This window comes from Crocodylus siamensis, chromosome 3, assembly GCF_052110815.1.
Source record: "Crocodylus siamensis isolate JL-2025a chromosome 3, ASM5211081v1, whole genome shotgun sequence".
Classification (NCBI taxonomy): Eukaryota; Metazoa; Chordata; order Crocodylia; family Crocodylidae; genus Crocodylus; species Crocodylus siamensis.
The window spans coordinates 175,101,562-175,125,334 of record NC_143397.1 but is presented as its reverse complement, the minus strand read 5'-3'; the positions used below and the strand labels follow the sequence as shown (position 1 = coordinate 175,125,334).

Here is a 23,773-nt window from a genome sequence, read left to right as displayed (position 1 = left end):
CTGAAGGCAGTAAATCCTTATTAAGGTAAGATGCATGCCTATCTATGCAAGAAGGGGAACTATCACACTACTGGTGGGGAGGCCCCTAAAAATGCAGTGAGTTGAGAGAACTAAGAATACGCAGAGACTAGGCAATCATCCATTTAATTAAAAAGGTTTATAGAATGTGTACTCGAATGGAAAGCTACGTATGATTACTTGGGGAGGAAAAAAAAAAGAAACCCAAAATACCTAGTTAAACTTTAAAACAAATCAACTGCCAAGTTAACCATCCAAAAATAATTAAGTCAATGAAACACTTTCAAAGATGTGCTCTAATTGTTATATAAAATGCACTAATTTATGCAAAATAGGTATATTAGTGTAAAAGGAAGGTGGCTTTAAACAACTGAGTACTGGACTAGAGTCTAACAAATAATGAAGACCTGAATTAAACTCTCTTCTCTGACAAAGACTTCCTGGGTGACACTGTACAAATCACTTGGACACAAACCCTCAATAAAGTTATTGGATGCTTAACTGCTATTTACCTTTAAGGATCTGGAATTTCTGTGAACTGGAATAATAGTACTTCTGTACCTCACTGATGAACACATTCAAGACTATGAGGTATACAGATACTATGCAATGGGGATGGACGTAACAGTATCTAAGCCACATAGAAGCGATTCTTTTTTTTTAAAAAGGTGCTTTGCATCTAATACAGCCATTGGATTTCCATGAAAATAGGTGCTCAGCTCAGCACTTTTGGAAAAATTGGGTCATTTATTTAGGTGCTTAACTGACTCACTTGTAGAACCAACACTTTGGGCTTCTCATTTTATTTTCTGTGACTGTCCACAGGATGCAGAGCTTTTCAATTGGTGCACATGTGTGTACACATGTCCTTTAAAATATTCTGGAAAAAAACTGTACCTGCCAATAAAGATAAGGAACTAGTTGTGGGGGCGGGGAGGAGGGAGAAGAGAGAAATAGAAGTTTTGTTAATACGAAAATATTCTGTTTTCTTATCAGATGTGGAATTACTGGTATATAAACCAAGATAAAGTGTTATATGGATACAGTAAGTACACTGAACAACTACTGGAATGAGAGAGACTGGTGTTGTAGATCAGGGATCAACAGCATTTAAGACCAGTTTGCAGCTTGGCTGCTGCCATGGGCGACCAATCCTCTCTGCACTGCCCTAGCCCTCCCTGTTCTGTGCAAAGGGCTGCTCTCTTCCCCTCATGCCCACACTTAGAGTAGACTCTGCTTACCCCACTACCAAGTGCTGCTGATTTTTCCCATCACAACCAATAACAGGGACCTACAAATTCAGCTACACAGATAGATAGAGGCTGCAGTAAAAGAGCAAGAGAGCAGGCAGGCCTGGGACAGGTGCCAAGTGGATGCTACAGAGGACACCAGCAGCATGCCTAGAGGAATGCATGGGGAAGGGTGGTGGAGGTGTTCTCGTTGCCATTGATCCTCCAGCCACCATGTGCCACAGAGGCTGGATCCAATTTCTTCATGGATTTGTTCCAGCCCATGGACCCTAGAATGCCAACCCTACCATAGACTGCTGCATTCTTAGAGTTCTAATGGGGCCTCTTCTTTTGCATAGGTACGTTTTATGCCCAAATATGCATGTGTACATTACAACATGGGTATTGTATATACTTGCATATGTAACAAATTAAAGCAATTCATGTCATTTGGACTTGTAACTACAGCATGCTGGACTGCAAGTATCTTCCATATATACAATGACAAGTTAAAGTTTAGACTGAAATTCTGGCCTGCCTGTCAGAGTGAATTGCTCACTGTAGATGTAGCACTCCATTAAGTCTGTGAGGGAGCCTCTGCAGACTTCAAGTGTGTAGGGCTAGTCAGGGTTGGGGAAGAGTTCAGACTCATGCTGGCAACTGGCCTGGGCCGTTTGCTCATGTGGTGAGGGTAATGCATCTCTGTCAAAGAGCAGTGAGGCCTACTATTGAACACACTCCCCTAGTGTCTTTGAACCACTCTGCCTAAATATGCTGTGTGAAGAACACTTCCTTCTGGTCATCTATATGCCCTCAGTCCCACTCCTACCTCAGTGAACACTTCCCAAGCAGATGCAACAATCTTGCTCTGAATACTTATAAGAGTAAGTGCAGAACTTCTTGCGTTGTAGAGCAACATATTCATAAGATTCCCTCCACCCTGTGTCTGTTCTGTTCTTTCAACGCAGGCCATCTTTTTCTCCTCTTATGCTTCTTCTTTTCTCTCAGTGAAAAAAAAAAATCTCTAGTCTAATTCTGTCTCATATGCACTTACATGTGTTGCTACTCTTGAAATCGCATCATGTTGATCACTTCCCCTTGTTATGTTCCCAGACTCCTAATTCCACCTATTTTCTCTCCCCCAAGAAGTCATAACTTCCCACTGCCCTACCCAAACTATACCAATTCTCTTTCTTCCTTTCCTTAAAATGCTTTCCCTTTCCCCTCTCAGTGACCTGGGGCCAGAACCTCAGCCCCTAAGTCCTTAGATCTGCCTTCAGAAGTCTGCTTTATGTTTCTTTCCTCCAAAACCTGCCTACAGACAGATGCTACAGCATTCAGACGCCTGCTTTAACTTGTGCCAGGGTCTGTTTGCAGTCCACTTACATGCATCTTGGACAGCTCAAGTGTACTCAGTTGTCTAGCCCTAGTCTCAAATGATTTCACAAATCTACTTTAACCAAAAATTGTGTCTGGTCCACAATTTTGGCAAAGCCACATTAAATTGAAAATGGCTGCAAAAAACTAACTTCTAAAAAGGAAGTTCCCTATTATATAGAACTTTTTGTAATGGAGACGGGGCTTGGAAAACCCAACTAGAAATCCAGTCGATTAATACTTCGCATGAAGGAGGTAGCATGCACCACAGATTTTTGCTTACATTTAGATATCTTTATTATTTTAATCTTAATGAGTTACTGCCTGTGTTACATAGTAAATCTGAAGTCTGACTTAGCTTTGTATTGATGATACATGTACCTTCTTTGCCATCCAGACCCCCGTGAGTAAGAAAACCTTTTCTTGCACAGTACCTGCCATTTCTAGTATCATGTTGCCTCATATTCTTGATGAAATGAACCTTCTTAAAGTTCTTTGGTCTGGGTGAACCTGACAGAGTCTGACATCTGAAAAATACATCAGTTAAAAAAAATGTAGTCAGTTCCATGCTGAACAGCTGAAGTGTCTCAAACACAGAGACAGGAAGGAAAGACTAGACAAATGATTCAAGTTACCCCATTTTAGGAGTCAGCAGAAACAAAGACAGTAAGTCTGGAAACAAAGGCTTAAAATTACAAAGGGGGGTGGGGGGGGGGGGAAATAAGAGTGTCCTCAAAATCTAAAATATAACTTCATGGTCTCTGCTGAGTTATATCCAAAAGAGCTCTCCAAAACAATTAGTAGACAGAACTCTAACTGGATTCTTGAATAATTTCAAAGATCCAATACACCTGTTTTTTATGGTTATGTTCTCAACGACTTAAACTGTTCCCATTAGCAAAAGAAAGCTACAATTAAAAACATTGACAATGTAGCAGTCTCATTTCCCAGTTACAGGAGTAAATGATTCTCATTTTCCTTTAACTGAAAGTCAGTCATCATTTTTGCAATGTTATAACACACACGGAAAAAACAAAAAAACAGGCAAAGTAAGTTGTTTGGAGGAAAAAAAAAAAATTATGAAAAATCAGTTTTAAAATCCATTTTAGTGGAAAATTTTATGTTTTTAGGTTTAAACAAATTGGGATTTTGGGGGCTGTTTGTATTTTATCCTAAGAAATAAAATAAAATTTGGCATCTTTTTATGGACAGAAACCACAGAATGTTTGAAAGGATTTTATTTTTTAATTACTAAATGCATTTGAAAAGGAATCACAGTCTCTAGAGAAAGTCTGACTGCTCTTTGTGCACTATGTAATAGCTAAGGGAGGAAGAAATCTTTCCCAGATGACAAAGCAGGAGCTGACTGATTCTTTCTTTAGTCCCAGGCCTGTAGCTACCTCCATAAGTGCCTGCACCACTGCAGAAGAGAAGAAATAACTATCACATTGCTGTCAAAGCAGCAGATTCACCAGCCCTACTTCCAATTCATGCCACTCCCAAAATCTAGTGCTGTAGCACCATGTGGGCAGGCCTGTGTACAGGCTGCCTTCACAGCATGCAGGAAGAGGAAACTCCTGTATGGGAGTGAAGAAATCCCTCCCTTCCTTTGCTGTGGAGTTGCATTGCCTCTATTCACGGAAGAGCACTCCATACCTGCCGAGGCAGAAAGGTGGAGATTTCCCTCTAAAAGCTTTATCTTGTTTTCTGCCACGTGGCCTGAATATATCATATGTGAAAGAGGCAGCTAAGGCATGCAGGCCCAGACACGATAGTTGTTTTTCCAGGATATGTAGTCACACAGCAAAGGGCTGAACTGAACTTTCAACTGAAGTTTAATACAGTCATTAACTAGCACCTGTGAAATGCTCAGAACTCCTCTTAGATGTTCGCCAGTATCTTCCCCCACCTGCAGATCATGCCGCTGGGCACAGCCATACACCACCACCGCAGATCATCTCCATATATACCCCATGAATCTCTACCTCCTCCCTGGCAGAAGAGTTCCAGGTGCTCCACACCTATGCCAGCACCTACTGTAGGTTTCTCTTTAATGGAAGAATACCCACCATGGAAAGGATCCCACTGGAATGATAATACAGCCCCAAGCAGTTTTGTGAATTAGCAAGTAAACAAGCAACAGAATCCTACCTTTCCAAATGCACTTTGTGTATTTCGTTTGCCAATTAAATTTCTTTCTGAATCACTTCTGAGACCACTTCATAACATTCTGCAGTATGCTTCGTAAAACAATGACATCTTGGTAATTGGCCAGCATGCTGCAGCCTCTGCTACAAAATTCTTGTTGTGAGGTGGGGAGAGACAACCAATTTCTGTGCAGATCAGCAAGGTGTAGATAAGTATCTACCCTAGAATTTTACTAATTTGACCAAGATGAATACTGGGGCCCAAGCTAAAAGCAGCTTAGAAAAAAAAAAAAAAAAAAGAAAGAAAAGAAATATCAAGCTTTTGCCTCACTGAAAAGCAGTTTGGAAGCATAAAGCTCCAATTCTATCACTCTGTAAACTTCTCATTTTTACATTTAGTGTTGCTGAGTGATCAGTCACAGGATGATACCGTCTCTTCTGTATCCTGCTGGATCCTCACTGTGATGGGGCTGTCAGTAAGATATGGATGGAAGCAGGTATTAAGGGGTGAAAAAAGAAAAGAAAGTGTTCTGGATGATGAAGTTAAAATGTTCACCTGTACTAAGAATAGGTACTGTTAGAAGTATCAGCCTCAAAAAGCAACATACAATGAAAAGAGAAAAATGAGAAAAGGCTCTTTAAAAGAGAGTGTATTTATAAATAATTATTTAAGAGCACAATTCCTAGCGTTAACAATCACAACTGTTAAAAAATACCCTTTTTTTTTTTTTTAAATAGTTAACTAATTTACACTGCCACTACTTCATTATCTATCCCAGGTAATTTTTTTTTTTTTTTTTTTTTTACCCATATTGCCCTGTAGGATGAACCTTATCTGTGAAGAAGAGCAACTTATTTATCCATCAGAGTACTAGTCAGTACAAGTAAGGGTGACACAGATGGTCTTGACAGATATATAGACATGCAGATAGCAATAAAAATCACCTCCGAAGTGGAGCATTCTCTTCAATATCCTCCAAAGTCTCCAGAGAAGACCGCTGAGAGATCAAACGACGTCTGAGAAGAAAAGAGAAACTGCCATCAACAATTAGAACATGGGCAATAATAATAAAAGCTCAAAGCCCTGTTAATTTATTATGGGCAGTGTGCTACATAACTGAATCAAACTAAGGCACAGGTTGTTATTCGCCTGGTTTCATCCTGTTCAGTCCTGTTTTTCTTAAGCCGCTACATTCATCCCTTCTACAAATTATTCATAACGTGTTTTTAATCAAAACAAATGTTGACCTTGAACACTAACAACCAATTTCTCCATTTGTATTTTGTACCTAAATGGGGTCTCTGCTTTTGCAGTTTTCCTTCTTTGACTAGCTGAGAAGGTTATGCATGTTTTTTTATTTGGTTGCATAGGTTCAGACCTGCTTCCACAGAATGATTTCTGGGTCATTTGCTTATAATGAATGTTTTTCATTGTACTACTTTCTTCTACCTTTAATATCCTCCACTCATACCAATTTCACTGATATACTAGCAAGTCCTGACCCTTGCATTTCTCCACCATTTGCTATGCTATATGTACACATCTCAAGGATTACAAAGCTGGAAAAACTCTATGATAATACCATTTCAAAAAAAAGTGAGACCTGATTAATTTCTGAAGAAGATTCAATGTTGTCCTAAACCAACACAAATATTTTCTTTTCTTGGCTCGTGTGGATAGGAGACAAGGAGATAGAATCATAACCTAATGATTAATAGGACAGGTTTCATTCAGTCTCTACAGAACAGTTACTAAGCATATACATATATATTCTAAGTACAATGTGTGTGTAGAAGGCCAAGAGGGAAATCACTACCTCCATTCTATAATAAAAACAACTGTCCAAAATCTTTGTTAGTGCAGAGTTAAGGTTATCCAATGGTGTCTTATGCCTTCGTAATGCTTCAGTTTAGTGACAATCAGGAAAAGGAAGGTACACACCAATCCCTCAAAGCAATCATAACTCTACACTCTGGTGCCTCTAAGATTGGTTCAGCAAACCAGGATGCTATATAAAAGAAATACGAAGAATAATTCAAAATAGTTGCACAAAATAAAAAAGTGAAAGCTGTTCCATTTGAGCTGAATGCATCTTATCACTTGCTAGTTTTTCTAAGGGTGAGTTTACCAGAATATCAAGTTTAGCAGCAACACAAAAGTACCAGCAAATAACCTTGGTCAATACACTTTTCCAGGAGATCTGTTTTGGTTTTAATAATTTCTTAGAAGCCCCATATTCTAGAGCATAGCTCTCTCCCTCTAATACTTCTGGTTCCCTCAAAATGACTGAAGACCCACAGAAGGTATTGGCTGCTTGTTAACACTTTCACTACTCCGGTCTGCCTGTCCATCACAACTCAGTGGAGTGGAAGGAGCAAGGTCTTGTTGATGGGAACAAGGTTAGAACTGGGATGAGGATGCAGGAACCATTTAGGGACTGATCAGTATCTGGGCACATGCTTTCAGTGGGTTAAAAATGGGGTGGCACACAGAGGAGAGGGGCATAGCTGAGAACATCTCCCCCTCAAGGTAAGACTTCTTTGAATACCTCCAAGAGACATTTGGATGTTTATTTTGTTGGCATCCTGTGACCCCTGCTGACTTCCTGCCCCTGGGGCAGGGGGCTGGACTCGAATATCTTCTGAGGTCCCTTCCAGCCCTAGTGTCAATGAAATCTATGAAACACATTCTTCATTGCACAGCTGACTCTACTTTTCTCCCTCTATGCTCCTGTACTATGCTAACTGTCCTTTTCCTGGAAAGCAGCATCAGGGGAAAGCCTTCATGGAATAGTTAGTTAGATCAACTGAGGTAATGGAACCGCCATGCAGATTTAAATTTGTGTCAAAACAAAGCCATAGATGCGTTCATCCCTTGCCCCCATGCACTTTTTTGCATGGCGTTTTTGAAAAGAAAGGGTTTATATATTGCTAATGACTTGTTTTATTCATGCATCTGTATAGCCCCTTATCCATACCTGCAGTGAAATGCAACTCCCTACTGTAGGATCAAAGCTGTATTGTGGTATTTACAAGTTAGTTTAGAGATTTAAAAAAAGTTGTGAACAAAATATCAACAGTCTCTAAGTGGAATGCTGGAGCTTTACTGAAGCGACTCAGAGCAGAGAAATTCCTAGTCTTAAGGATTCCTTATCACTGAAACAGTACAGACAGACTGAAACAGTAGCTCAGTGCTAAGACAGGTATAATTTCCTTCAATTCATGTTAATGAGGTATTAATGGTGATGCCTAATTATGACTTAAAGTTACCATATTTTAAGCCTTTTCACAGCTGAATGTCATAAGAAATGCCAAGAAGTCAGTGAACTAATCTATTGTGAGTGAATTCATATCCTGCCCCACATATTTAAACTCCTTAAGAAAGTTTTTCAAAAATTATGCTCGAGGAAGACAGCAAAATTAGTTTGACAATGCCCTTCTAAAAATCACCTGTGCTAGTGTGCTTAAGACTTGATGCTGATTTTTAATGTTAAAAGTTTATTTTAGCTAAGTGCTCACACTCACAGCTCGATTGTAGAGTATAAAATATATTTACACCAATATATTTGAGGGCTTGGTCACCTGCCCTGAAATAATGAAATCCATTTTAAAGCCAAACATCATCATCATCATCATCCTCTTCATCCATGTTTGCATGGACCTAAATATGGATGCATCCTCAAAAGTTTTTATGAGGACCCTTTTATTCCTAAGTAACAGTATCCACACACCAACCTCAAGCCAACAATAGAACGAGACTTGAAACAGGCGTCATCGTTCCAGTGCAAGTTTGTATAGACCCGATATCTTAAAAATTAACCTTGGTTCAATTTGCTAGTCCTTGCAACACTAAATTAAAACATAAAACCTAGTTAAAACATTTAATGCTTTAATCTGCCTAAGAAGAGCAATCAAGTTTTTTGGGGGTTTAACAAATAAATACTAGCTGAACTAAAAACCTGGCCTTTTTACTTTGCATGTACCATAGGATATGCTAGGAAGCTGTCTTGAGTTCAGTTTAGGCAGAAAAAGTAATTTCTACCATAAAATGCTGATGCATAGAAAGGACTTATACAATTACTGCTGTGTTTACCTAAATGGATTATATTTACTTGCCTAGCATTAAGTGTTTCTAATCCATTTCTGAGGGATAATTTTCTAGGTCTAAATTCCAGACTGCTTGACTGGGGTTATAGGCAAAAATACAACAAAGAGACAACCTAACCTACTAAATTTTTAGTACAGGGCAACACTCTCCCTTAAATAGATATTGAGAGAGAAGTTTTTCCTCAGCTCATCACTGTAGGAATGACAAAAACATTAAAATTAAATTCCAAACCAAATTTGGACAAGACGCTAAAGTTATTTTGTGGGTCATTGCTTTAAAATTGTTGTTTTTAAGAAGCTCAGACCCCATCTGACCTCTGGATTAAAATCAGTGACCAGCTGTCTGAATCCCCACTGAAAGATCTTAAAATGAAAAATGTCTTGTCTTTGTCTCCCAGCTTACACAATTATGTTAAATATGTTTTGCAAAATTAGAAAAAAAAATTAAACACAGGGAAGGAAAGAAAAATCAACAAAAAAAGAGCCTTATTCTGCCTAGAACTCCCAATACAGTTTCTCACTCTACTTGTAATGGACTGACACGGTCAAGAAAGATTTATTACAGCTAATCTGCCAATCTTGTGAAATTTGCTCAAGAGCAACAACATATACAGATGAATTCCATCACTCAGACATACAAACAAGGCACAAGTAACAAGAGCAGAGGTTGTACAGAGCTACCAGTTCTAGATCTGACTTCCTCAGAGATCCAGATGCATGAACGCAGGAAGAAAGAAGAAACAAAATGATAAACTAAGAATGGCAATGCTATTCCAAAGGGAAAAAACATCTGCGTTCAAGTTAAGCTTCTAATTTTTATAAAATGAAGCCACTGTCCGTTTGCATTTAGGTAAACACAGCAGTAATTGTATAGGTCCTTTCTATGCATTAGCATTTTATGGTAGAAATTACTTTTTCCGCCTAAACTGAACTCAAGAACAACAACTCGAGAATGGCTGGTCCCATCCACTCTAAAAAACTTCCATACGCCAAGAGGAAAAAAACCCCCCAAAAAAAACCAAACACAAAACCAAAAACAAACAAACAAAAATCACTGAATACTAGTCAAGGACAATTATAGGTGGGTTATTTTTCACTCGACCCTTTTTGTGGCTTCCATTGACTGGGATTACTTGGCTTCTCAGATAAACTGGTATCACTCCATTTTGGATGCAGTGAATTCAGTTCAATTGTCATGATTATACTGATGCTTGCCTTTTTTCACTCCATGTTAAATATGTTGTGGTAAGTTTAAACTTTCCAAGTACAAACACTGCAATTACAGAAATAACCCAGGAAAAAGAACAGGTACTTCAGCTAGTGTAGCTATAAAACAAACAGATCTCAATGTCTGGCACAGTCTCCTTCACTCATTAGGAGTGTTGAGTGTACATCTATTGACTTCAATAGTGCAGATCTCATTGACTTCAATAGGGAATGACCAGTCAATAGAGCAAGTTTACCATTCAGTAGATGCAACTAAATCTTTTAAGACCCTTTTCAAAACATGCATCAGACCCCTTATGAAAGTGTGGGTACAACAACTCCAAAACAGATCAAACAGCTATATCAAACTGAAAAAGAAACCTACTTCATATGAACATGTATATGGCTCATTATTATTCAGAAAAAATATCATTGTTCAAGATGTTCCCTACTATTAAAATTCGACAATAAGTGCATGAATCACTGAATGTTAGAGATATCCCAATAAGCAAGTATTTAAATTAATGATGAAGAAAGGGATAGAGAAAGAAAACAACATCAATTTAAGATGGATACTTGTACTGCAACTATGTTCACCTTTCCCACATAGCTAGCAAACCAAATACAACAAAAATGAGCATGTGCACAGAACAAGAGCAGACTCAGTTCTTATAGTCTTGTATAAATCAGCAGTTAAAATACTGAAGTTTAGAAATATTATAGGGATGAAAAAGAGAGAGATTGTCTAGTTTCCCCAAAAATACAATGCATTTGATTTAAAGGACTGCTATAAAAAACTGAAAAGTTCCTGAAGATGGGTCAGCTTTCAGAATGCAGAACCTAAATCCAAGCTACTAGCTCCTAGGATATACGGAAGAGCCATTAAAACATCACTATCAACTTACAATTCTGTTTAACAAAATCCAAGTACCTATACACCGATGTAATAGGAAAGGCACTTCAATCTTGATAAAACTGATAAACACAAGGAAAAGAAGGGGGAAGTCATTAACAAGCTTCAGAAACTTGTGATATTAGGAGTTCTCAGTGCAACTTAAAAGAAACAGGAAAAGCAGATGCAAAAATAGTAAATAAAAACAGAGAAGCTCCTCTACGAAAAAGAGAAAGAAAAAAAAACCCCACCCCATAAATGGAGTTAGTTTAAGACTGCCTAACATTTTTTATCTCCCAGTTGATACTAAATTACAAAGCATGCATCAAGCCCCTTATGTTGTACCCAAAATGTTCAGCATATTTTGAAACACACTGTTTTGTTAATTAAGAAACAGTAACTGAAAGCCACAGAACAGACCAAAAGATAACTGTTTAACAGTCACCTCCCTTTCTGCAGGATGAAAACATGGTTCATGAACAAATGGTCAGAAAACTGGGATATCTTGCAGATTAAGAAAACAAGATGGGAAATGGGAGGAAAGGAGGTGGGAAACAGCTGAGAAAAAACAATTATGTCCACACTTCTCAAAAATACCCAGTCCTGCCTGAGCCCTTTTCAGATTTACCAGATTCACCTGTGTTTACCCGAGGCACTTGATTCTCCTCCGGCTTGTACCACTAAGTCAGGATCAATACAATGGTTTTCTATCAACAGAATCAAGAGAAAAACATTGCATGCTTACACACAACAAATGGTCCTGGTAAACCAAAGAGAAATATGGTAGAATTATGCAAAATCCTCAATAACATTTTAAAACATTTTTTAAAAGACAGATACGGTATTCAGTCACTGGACTTTCTAAAAGAAGTGTGGTTGTGTGTTCAATTGGTACGGGGTGAACATGTGAAGGTGAGGTACTGGGAGATATTTGGCTAGGGGAAAAGCAGGGTCCTGAAAGTTTAGTGGGTGTGCAGGTAGAACCAAGGATGTTGATACCAGAGCTGAATTCATTTTTACCTTGCCCCTCTGAATTCTCTATTCATCTGAGGCAGTTGATGCTTTAAGCCTATTGTTTTCTCTTTGGGGCAGTAGCCCCTGGAAGCCCATCCTCTGACTGCTGACCACAAGACCTGAAATAAGGGCATCTACTGTAACCATCAAGTGGTGCTACATTTTCTAAGAATTCTTCAACCCTCTAAAATACATTTCCCACATATCCAGATACTATATTTGATCATTACCCAATGCAAATCAATTGATACATTTCTAAAGATTCTGTTGCACTATTTGTAAAATGGGTCTAAATTTAGAAGTTATTGTTTCCTGTACCCTCTGTAGACATAAGATATCTTCAGTGATGGCTGGCATACTAGGGTATTTTGAGTTAAGTCAGAACATCAATACAACTGCAGTTTTCAAAACAGCTATTGCTCTAGTACCCACAGTATCTTATCACATTAAACACAACATTGAATAAAAAGGTGTCATTAAAGATTTTCACGGGGAGCAAAACAACTCGACTAATCATGTGCCTTATAAACAACTGCAATTGCCAAAGCAGTCATGATGCATGTTTTCCAAAAAGCTATACAGATCATTTATCTTAACTTTTTAAAAAAAACATAGTCCAGGTTCAGTTATAATAGCCTTTCTTTGTGAAGAACAAGAATCCACTTAACAGATACTCCTTGTGCTTTCTCTGCTATAGTCATTATTTCTTTTATGAAGATAGGAATTCTTAACTATTTATCTAGTAATGGTACTGCTCAGAACCTGGTTCTGAGAACACTTCCTTCATGAAAGCAGTACTTGCCCCCCTTCCCCCACTCCCAAAACAAACAAAAAAAACCCAACTAAATGAACAGGAAAAGCCAATTGGACTACCTGCAGAAGTGTTTGTAAGATTGGGTGCTAAAACATCAAAGCAGGTAACAATTTGGAAATACAAGCTTATGCCTCAGTAAAGAAAAAAAAAACATGCTGGAGGAGACTTGAAAATTATGGTTTGGATTTTTTTTTTTTTTTAAACTGTAACCACCTTAATTCTGCTCTGTAATCATGCACATGCGAGTATGATGAGGGCATGGAGTATGAGGAGGGCATTTTAGTGTTAGCAGTCCCCAATTAGTTGCAATTGATTTTAGCTGGCCAAGCAATCTATCAGCTAGAACTACTGATAAATATTCGGTGGCTTTTATACCCACCTTATAAAATCAAAAGAACTGATGTATGCAATAACCAGTGAAGAAACTATAATGACTGTGAGAATTCCCAACAATGTTGCGATGGCCCCACATAAGAATTTTCTAAGTTGTTGACCTGACCATGTCTATAATAAGAAATGTGAGAAAACCCAGTTTAAAAGTACAATCTAATTTCTTCAAAGGTAATCTATACAAAACATTTCAGTTTAAACATATGAATCATTTGAAGAGCACGAGCTATTCTTTTGTTAAACTCAAATCAGGACAAAAAAAAAAAAAACCTAACTGATGCCAACTTCCCTGAACAAACTTTTAGTCAAGTGTTAACTCTAACTAATGGCCTTATAAATTCACAGAAAATTCAGTCAACTACACTTAGTCGTGCATACCTAATGACTATAAGCTGAAGTTTTCATATACAACAAGAGAGAAAGATAAAATTCTGGTCTTGCCTATGATTTCATTCTATGGCTTCCCATGGCAGAGACTTCATTGTGGAGCATTCTCTTTCTCCATGACAACTAGAGGAAGATCAAATCTTTGCTCTGAGCATGGGTTTAAACTAATCCTCAATATGAATTTTCTGGTGTGACAGCTTTCAAAGCTGCAAATACTAGCTATATGTAGACACTATTCAACTTAAACCGTTTGCAGCTCAATCTGGATATGAAATACAAGGGGGTTTTTTTCCTGGAGGAACGCGTTCGTGTTCTTTCAAACTATTTGATATGAGAAACCTCCTGCAGGAGGTACTTGTCCCCACTAGGGGAAAAGCCATACTGGATCTGGTGTTAGCCTCTGGGGACGACCTGGTAGGGAATGTGCTAGTACAAGGGAGGCTAGGGGACAGTGATTATGAAATGATCCAGTTTGCTGTTCAGAGAAAGGTGGGGAGGATAACTAGCACAGTGCAAACGCCTGACTTTAGGAAAGCCAACTTCAATGTGCTCAGGGCAGTAATCAGGGAGGCACTCCGAGCCCAGAGAGTAGCTAGTATGGGGGTCCAGGAAAGGTGGTCCTTCCTCAAGGAGGCTATCCTTAGGGCACAGCAGGACACAATTCCTCTGTGCAGGAAGGCGGGAAAAGGGTCCAAGAAACCTCCATGGCTGAGTGCGGATATCCAGGCTGGCCTGAGGGCCAAGAAAAAAGGCGTACTGGCTGTGGAAGCAGAGGGCAGGGACAAAGGAGTACGCCTCCCTGACCCAAGCTTGTTGGGATTTGGCGAGGAAGGCTAAAGCAGCACTGGATCTTAGATTAGCTTCTGGGATTAAGGATAACAAGAAGTCCTATACAAAGTGTGCATGGGGCAAAGGGAGCCTGGCAACTACAGGCCAGTCAGCCTCACTTCTATCCTGGGGAAGGTCTTTGAAAAAAATAATCAAGGGCCACATTTGTGAAAGCCCTGCAGGGGAAGTGATGTTGAGGGGTAATCAGCATGGGTTCATGCAAGGCTGATCCTGCCTGACTAACCTAGTCTCCTTCTATAACCAGGTAACAAAAAGCTTAGATAGGAAGTCGATGTCATCTTCTTGGACTTCCAGAAGGCCTTTGACAGTGTCCCACCCAATTCTGGTGGGCAAGCTGAGGGTCTGTGGCACCGACGAATACACGGTCACATGGGTGGCAAACTGGCTCCAGGGGCGAACCCAGAGAGTGGTGGTGGACAGGTCAATGTCGACCTGGGAGGGTGTGGGCAGCAGAGCCCCCAGGGCTTGGTCCGGTGCTGTTCAACATCTTCATTAGTGACCTGGATGAGGGTGTGGAGTGCACCCTGTTCAAGTTCGCTGATGACACCAAGCTGTGGGGTAAAGTGAATACACCAGCCGGTAGGGACCGCATCCAGGCAGCCCTGGATAGGTTAGAGAAGTGGGTGGATCTGAAGAGGATACAGTTCAACAAGGACAAGTGCAGGGTGCTGCACCTGGGGAGAGGGAACCAGCACTATGGTTATAGGTTAGCAGCTGACCCTTTCAGCAGCACAGGCAGAGAGGGATCTTGGAGTCAGGATCGATTCCAGGATGAACATGAGTTGCCAGAGCCAACCGCACCCTGTCCTGCATCAACAGGGGTAACACTAACAGGTCCAGAGAGGTCTTGCTCCCCCTCTATGTGGTGCTGGTCAGGCCGCAGCTGGAGTACTGTGTCCAGTTCTGGGTGCCGCACTTCAAGCAGGACGTGGAGAACCTGGAGAGGGTCCAGAGGAGGGCCACTTGTATGACTGAGGGCCTTCGTGGCCAGCCCTATGAGGAAAGGCTGAGGGACCTGAATCTCTTCAGTCTCCACAAGAGGAGACTAAGGGTGGGGGGATCTTGTGGCTGCCTACAACCTTAATCGGAGCCACCAGCAGGGACTCGGGGAAAGTCTGCTCACCAGGGGCCCCCTTGGAGTCACCAGGAGCAATAGCCACAAGCGGAGGGAGGATAGGTTTAGGTTAGATATTAGGAAGAACTACTTCACTGTAAGGGTGGCCAGAGCCTGGAATAGGCTTCCCAGAGAGGTGGTGCTCTCACCTTTCCTGGAGATCTTCAAGGAGACTGGAAAGGCACCTGGCTGGGGTCTTATGGCCCCTCCCACCCCCAGTGCTCCTTCCTGCCCATGGCAGGGGGTCGGACTAGATGATCTGTCTAGGTCCCTTCCCACTCACTGATTCTGATTCTAAGCGACACAGGGCGGGGTCCTAGGAGCAGCCATGATCTCTCCTAGCACCCCCTACCGTGCCAAGTTGGTGTCAATGCACCCTCGGCTTCACCCACCACGTCTTTGATGTTAAGAGTATTAAGGGAGGCTGCCTTTTGGTCCTCCTTGACACGGTACCCCCGATGTATCCAAGTCTGTGCTCCGTGCACTAAAGCCTTAGGGGCTGTGCATGGCTCTTACCACCCCTGATACCACACCCCAAGCCTCGCAGATGTACCGGAAGTTGTCTAGTCAAAATCCTACCTGTGCCCTTGTGGGCACCCCTGGCTCCTCATGGGTTCCCTGGGCTCTCTTCCCCTGGCCCAGGCTCTCACCGGCTCTCTGGCCTTTTTCTCACTGGCCTGAGCCCTCTCAGACATTCCCTGGCCATTCCTTCCTTGCAATTGCCCGTGCTCCCGGCAGACGCTCCCTGGCCTCTCTTGCGGCTGTCTTGCCTGTGCCCTCATGAGCGCTCCCTGGCTCCTCTCTTCTCACAGATGCCCGTGATCCCCACGGGCACTCTCTGGCCTCTTTTCACAGCCGTGCCCACACTGGGGCCCTGCCCCACAATCAGGGCTCAGGTGGCTGTAGCCATGCCTGGCCCTCAAATCCCCTCCCTGGGGCTTCTTGCCTGTGTGCCCTCCCTGGGGCTTCGCCCACACTAGGGCCTTTCTCTGTACTTGGGGCTCAGGTGGCCGTAGCCATGTCTGGCCCCCAAATCCCCTCCTTGGGTCTACAACTCCTGTGGGGCTCAGGCAGCCTCGACCTTAGCTGGCCCCCAATGCTCTGTGCCCCTTCTCAGGGCTGTGGTCAGTACACCCCTAAATGCTGTGCCCTCTCTGGCACCGGGGTCCCCACACCGCTGTGGAGCCCCTATGAGGCCTCCTCCAACCCCTATTAGCCTCACCCGGTCCTCCAGTGTAACAAACAACAGACAAGTAATAACATGAGCCAATTGGCTACAACTCAAACTAAGCCTCCTGGCTAAACGTAAACCTCTAAGCCACCTGGCTGATCATCAATCAAATCCCTACCAGGGCTTTCTCCTCCCAGTATCCTCATGCCAAAGCTGCTCAAGCCATCAAGCTGCTCTAGGCTGCCTACTCTAGCAGAGCTTCTTCTCCCTTGGATGTTAGCAGGGACCTACCTGCTTGGCCTCAGCCTGGGCTGTTTATATAGGCCAGGCCCTGCCCCCTTCCAGTCAGCTGACCAAACCGCGGTTGCCCTAGCAACTGGTACCTTTTCTTAGGAGCAGGGCACTGAAGTGCCCTGTGACACACCTCCTCCCTTAAGTTCATAACTCACTAGGAGCAGGGCACGGGAGTGTCCTGCGACACTAAGAAATACCTAGAGAAAAACTCCAAGTATCTTTTGCTTCAGTGATGTTCTCCGATGAGCATCCTTTGTTACACCAGACATATGTGAATTTCTTTTAGGTTCCAGGAATGCATTTATTCACTGTTTCAGAATAAGTGATTATTCCTTCCTCCAAAATTCCAGGTTGAAAAGTTAAACAAAGCAGGATATTCAGTAGGTCCCATTGCATGAGACTATGCATGTGTGTAAGGAGTTTGAGAAGAAGTTCCAGTCGCATCTAAATTGAGATCTGAGAACAAAGGCCTGAAGGTTAGTGAGGAGAGGACTGTAATCACTATTGTCTGTTTCTTCACAAATTGGGACCAACATCATGCATTTCTAAAATAAATTTTACCAAGAGATGTTAGTACTGGATCAGGACCAAGACCTTTCATATTTATTACTTCCAACGAGCAGTTGCAGCAAAAGCAAAACTAGAATTGTGCCATGAAACAAGTCACTAGGGAGCAGAGTCAGAGATCTGGTCTTTGGAGAGGTATGTTAATGTTTGGCAAACAAATATTAGATAATACCTTATTCTATCTCTACTGAATGAAAAGATTCTCTCAGATAACAACTTGGACAGTAAAGTTTTATAAGGGCTGTACATATCATTCACTTAAAGCCCTCAAAACTCTTTAATACAATGGCTGCTGGGCAACATCACACCACAAGTTAGTCATGTACGTTTTATCTGAAGGGAAGAATAAAGATATTTGTGAACATCCATACAGAATTTACAAAAAACAAAGAACTCTGCATTGACATGCTTCTCATCATAGCAGGGACTAAAGAAATCCTGATATGACATGACTGGAGAAAGTCGCTATGTTGTATATGAACCAGATTGGGGGAAGACAATCTACATTGATTAATTTTCAGTGCTTCTACCTACCACTCTCCAGGATTTTTGACAAGACATGATGCATCACCTGTATGCCATTGCAATACAAAGAATCTTCATCCTTGTCATGCAGCTAGTACAACTGCTTCAATACAGAGGATGTGGACTATTGAACCTTTTAGTTTCTAATGCTATAAAGAGTCTTGCTGATAATGTTTTATTTTAACTTGCATTCAAACAGTAGTAGTCCCTCCCTAACACGTGCTCTCTGCTGGAACCTAGAGCAGGAGCTTCCTCAGAAACATATGCTGGAGGTAGGATAGGTTAAGCCAGGTCTGTTCAACTTCAAAACATTTGAAGACCACATGCTCCAAGGCCAGACCAACAGAGGCTGTATACCACTGAAGCAGTACTGGCAGAACTGGGCAGAATGTTCTGTGCATGTATTTGTGCATGGGTGCTCCCTACCTCCCTTGCTGCACTGCACACAGAGATGCAAACTCCCCACAACTTGCTGCACCACAGAGGTAGGCACTCCCCCTACACAGGGTGGCACCCTGCTTCACTTTCAGCTCCCTGCAGGTGCCACATAAGTGCTCTGGGCTGCTGCACCATGCACTGTGCCATGCCACACTGTCCTGCCCCCTAGGGGTGGGGGTATGCAGCAGAAGCTGGGGTATGGAAGAGGAGCTCCAAGATCCTGATGGCTGCTGCAGCTGGAGCGGTAGGGGCAGCAGTGGCTGGGTGGGAGCCTGGATGCTGCACATTTACCTGTTGCGCATGTGGTCCAAGGGGTAGCAGCTGGACAGCCCTGGGTTTAAGTATTCTTTCACAGGAGGAAGGGAAGACCTATTTCCCTGTGTAAAGCCCGAGTGACTGCTTTGTATTATACAGTCCTAAAACTGCTTAACAAGAAGTTTGGAAGGACATCCTAGCCAGCAAGTCCGATGTCTTCGAACAGAAGTTGTTCCTGGGAACAGTCTTTGGAAGTTTGGAATATGCAGCAGCAGCAAGTAGGAGTACAGTGGAACATCATTCTTTGAAATAAGAAATTTCTTTTTTTAATTTAGGTTTGGGTCCATGCTCATAATGGATTCCCACTTGAGCACAGAACTCCACAATAAGAAACTACAGCCAATATTCTTAGCGCTGAAGCCACCACATCCAAATTTAGTCCAAGGAGTTCTCTTGTCTGTGGGTTGGGCAGGAACACTCCTTTTGCCAGTACAGTTATGGCCCTTATTGAAAAGGCTGTAGCAGGTTTAATCTTAGGGAGAACAATGGAGAATTTAGTTCTCAGGCACATAAATTCTTGAAAAAGAATTTCCACTCTAGGGTGGCTTGCTGAATGCTTCAGTTTAAAATTTCTTTTCCTTGTTAGAGAATTGGGAGAGAGGGGAGCTCTAAATCAAGCATTCAAAGATTTTGTGCTGACCCTTTAGGAGCTGTTTGTATTCACTATCCTGTACCAGTCTCTGGGCCAAATCTAGGGGAAACGTTCTAATATTTCACCTGAATATCTACCTAACATGGCTTTTAGGCCAAATAGTAAGTTTTATATAATAGTAACATTTTAAAAGGATAACAATTTTAAATATTAATAAACTGGAGAAAGGATGCATGTTACAACTGCCAGAAGTGTGCTTCTCTGAGCTCTTGTTTGTTACTGGAATATGCAAAGAATGACACAAACTCCATGGGAATGCTAATTAGGATATAAGGAGCTACTACAGTTAGGACCAACAGGGATTTCAAATCAGGTTAGTTACCTCTAAGACCTTGGTGCAAGTATAATCCTGGTATATTACCAAGGGTGAACACTTCCCCCTCTCCCCCGCCCCACACACACTCTTCTGTTTCACCTTTTTTCAGTAGAATAAATTCAAGTCTATTAGAATGAGTACTTGCTATACTTATAGGCACTGTTACAATTTGGATTTCTGTATATTTGAAATGAAATGTGAGATTAATGCATAGATATAACCTGAAGCAGATTGGTGAAATGAGATGGATAAATAACATTCTTTTCCATCTCCAAAAGTCATCAATACTTTTTTCTGCCTTATAGGCTTTTTTTTGTTTGTTTGTTGGTTTAAACCAAAAGCCGTCTAGAAGGAACAGCTGAGAGTCATCTAGCCCAATTTCCTGCTCAAGGCAGGAACATTCTTCTCTAAACCATTTCATCCAAGAGTTTGTTTTAACCTGCTCTTAAAAACTTGCAAGGCTGGAAAATCCACCACCTCTCCAATGTATTTGTTCCGATGCTTAACCATGCTCATACAAAGTTCTGCCTAACATCCAATCTAAGTTTCTCCTTATTGAAATTTAAGCCCATTAGTTTATCATAGTGGCTGGCAAACTTTTTAGGCTGCAAGCTGGAGGGACCCAGGTCAGGTCAGAGGAAAGCAAAAAGGTGTTGAGACCCATTTTTCAGTCTCCAGCAGTTTATCCACTTTGGCATGCGGAGGCCACACTCAAAAATCAAGCCCCATGTCTGTGGGCTGGATCAATGGCTCTGTAGGCCAGATCCTGCCTACAGACTGGGGGTCAGCAACCTAAGGGCTATCAGCATCCTCCTTTATAACCATGTATTTGAAGACTTTTCAAATCCCCCTCTCAGTTTCCAAATTAAGTAATCCCAGATTTCCCCAACTTCTCTCATAAATTGCCAAATCCCTAATCATTTTTCATTCTTTGCATCGACTCCTTTCCAGCTTTGTCTATATCTTTCTTGAAGTTCAGTGTCCAAAACAAAGCACAATACTCTAAGCGATTCTAGGATTCTAAGTGAGCCTGCCTTTTCACTGAACCGAGAGAAGGCATCTCTCCTTAATTTACAGGTGATACTTCTATTCATAAAACTGGCTCTTTTTGCAAAAAAACCCAGACTGTTGGCTTGTGTTTAAACAAACATAGATAACAAAATAAGTTTTGCTACTGAAGACACAGAATTAGCTGGGTTGGTTTTTTTGTTTTTTTTAAGTAAAAAAAAAAAAAGTAATCAGAAATTAAAAGAGGTAATGCTTCACTCCAAAGTATTCCCAGAGTGCTTTTCTAACAATAAAAGGAAAACTAAATCTGTATTATTTAGATTTAATTTCATGCCATCTGTTGTATTTCAGGTTCACAGAGTGCAAAGCATGAATGACTGCTTTAATTTAAATGAAACCAGACAATCAGAAATAACCTATCCAGTTAATATTATTGCTGCTGTATTTGCATTCCTTGGAGAATATCTTTTCTACTATACAAATAATTACCATCTTTTGGAATCCTAATTATCATTCTTTTCCAGGAAGTACCTCAGAACATGTATTCAACTCAAGAATCTTTATAAAAAGAAAAGGAAATTGGTTATCTGGCCATTTTTAACTGGCAAAGTCATTTTAATTTGACAGCCTATTCTATACATGACAACATATAAAAAACCCAGCAGGATTATGAATTTCAGGCCTGCCATCACTGATACCACATGATGAAGTATGTACATTTTATTACTAGAAACCCTATAATACTATAAAAAACACTTAGAAATATTTCCACAGAATGAAAGACCTAGTTTACATCCAGCTGTACTCATGCTGAATTTTTTACCCGTTATACCTGTAATGACAGTTGTTTTCTATCAGAAGTTTAAATTTTTAAAAATTACTTACAAATCTTTCTACATTTCAAATTTAATTAGTTACCTTAATTACACAATGAGGTTTACAACCATTACATAAGGACAACTGAGACTGTTTTAGAAGCCATTAAATATTTACTTACATAAAACTCTCATTTGTACCCTTGTCCAAATAAAAACCCTCTCTCTCTCTCTCTCATCTTCCCTGTTAAAACCAAAATACTGACCGCAGACCAATCTACCCTGTACATCTCAAATTTAACTAACTTAAAATGTTCCCTTTTTCAAATATCAACTAATAGATTATGAAACAAGGAGACAATGGGATGCCTACTTTTATTGCAGATTTAAGCTACAGATTATTGCGTTCTACAAATCCCCCCCACAAAGATATGATACTGTATTTTCTTGCATATAACCCACACCCCTTTCCTCAGGAATCTGCTGGGCAAAATTGGGGTGTTCATCACATTAGGTCTGGAAATTGGAGGTGGGGGAGAATTTAGGAGGCACCTGAAGTGGTGGTAGCAATAATTGTTACACCTCTGGAAGCCAAGGCAATAAACACCACCGCCACTCCTTCTGGACACCAAATTTCCAGATCTATATGGAGTCCCCTCCCCCGCTGCATGCCAGATTGAGCCAGCAGGCAGGGTTGGTCTGCAGCCAGACACAATGTATAGAGTCCACCTGGCACATGGCCCTGCACCATACTAGGCCCAAGCCCACTGGAGCCACATGCTGGGTCTGAGCTGGCACACCAAGTCTGGAGCTACATGCCAAGTCAGACCCGGCGACTTGGCATGTAGCTCCAGAGCCAGCACATGACCCCAGAGGCAACAGATGTGGCTCAAGCTAGCAGGTGACCCCAAACTCAGCATGAGGTCCCAGACTCAGTTCACCCAGCTGGACCTGGCACATGGCTCTAGGGCCAATGCACAGAACTTGTGCAGCCATGGAACTGGCACACTGGGTAGGTCCAAGGCCCTGTCTGGCACATGAGGCTGGCAGCAGGCTCAGTTCCCTAGCTGCTACCACTGATTTACTTGAAGAAATTTCCCCTTCTCCCCCACTTTCAGGCTCCCTTTCAAAAGCCAAACGCATACTCCCCAACTTCCCCTCTTATACGCAATCTCTGGGGCAGTCTCCATAAGCAGGGAACTCAGGCTGTCCCTGCTTACAGAAGTGTGCCTCAGATTCTACAGGGTGATCTGAAAATAGAGAAAGCTGGGCTGCCATGTTTAGCGACATGCCCCATGGAATATCTTCCAACTGAGGCTTTCTGGGATTCTCCAAATTAATCTGCATCCCATAGTCTGTCGTGTTAAAAACTGCTTCTCCAGGACACACTGACATGGTGCCAGCAGGTGGCTACTGTAGTGCAAACATCTTATACAATTCTTCTTTCTGGTGCCCTCATCCTCTCATAACTCAGATGATTTCTGATTGAAAGATTTTAGCAATGGATCAATTTCCAAGTGTTTAGAGGCCAGTACATAAAGACATTTAATTTAATGCGGGAAAAAGGAATAATACATCTGCATATTGAACAGCTCACTGTGATGGATTTATTCCCCCTATCATCCTTGATTTACTTTGGAATAATTATTTTGAATCCACTTCTTTTAGTTATTTTCCACAGGCATTTGAAAGAAGAGTGAACAACGCAGCCAAACATTGGTTTGTAAAACTTTCTAAGTTTAAAGTCTCATAGCACATATAACCAGTTCTCAGACACTAGAAATTTCTGTTCTTTCATCATGATTCTCATTTTCTGCATAAGTTATGGCTTGGGTTAAGTCTGGTACAGGTGACTCCAGTTTATCCCATTCTTACACATCAATTGCTTGGAAACTTTTTTCAAACATTGCATGCTGCAACAGAAACTTCTGTAAGTTTTTTCGATAAGCTAAAACCTGTACAAGAATCAAAGTGAGAGTCACATTTCAGACCAGTCATAATGACAACAGCTGTTACAGGGTAATTAATACTTAGAGAAAAGTTTACACTAAAATTAAACTTTATGGTTTCAGATATTCCTAACATACAAAAAACATTCACTTTTCCATGTGGCATCTGTTTGAAAAAA

General features: G+C 41.3%; 1 protein-coding gene across 2 annotated transcripts in view; it reads right to left on the bottom strand.

The window, feature by feature from the left end:
- Positions 1 to 23,773, bottom strand: part of CABLES1 (Cdk5 and Abl enzyme substrate 1) — a 91,365-nt gene that overhangs the window by 44,305 nt on the left and 23,287 nt on the right. Inside the window, exons 2-3 of one of the 2 annotated variants that reach the window (XM_090039805.1) lie at positions 5,717 to 5,788; positions 3,059 to 3,151 (exon numbers count right to left, since the gene is read on the bottom strand). In XM_090039805.1, the coding sequence (XP_089895931.1) occupies positions 3,059 to 3,151; positions 5,717 to 5,788 (165 nt within the window). The remainder of the gene's footprint in view (positions 1 to 3,058; positions 3,152 to 5,716; positions 5,789 to 23,773) is intronic. The other variant, XM_090039806.1, reaches the window with a different exon arrangement.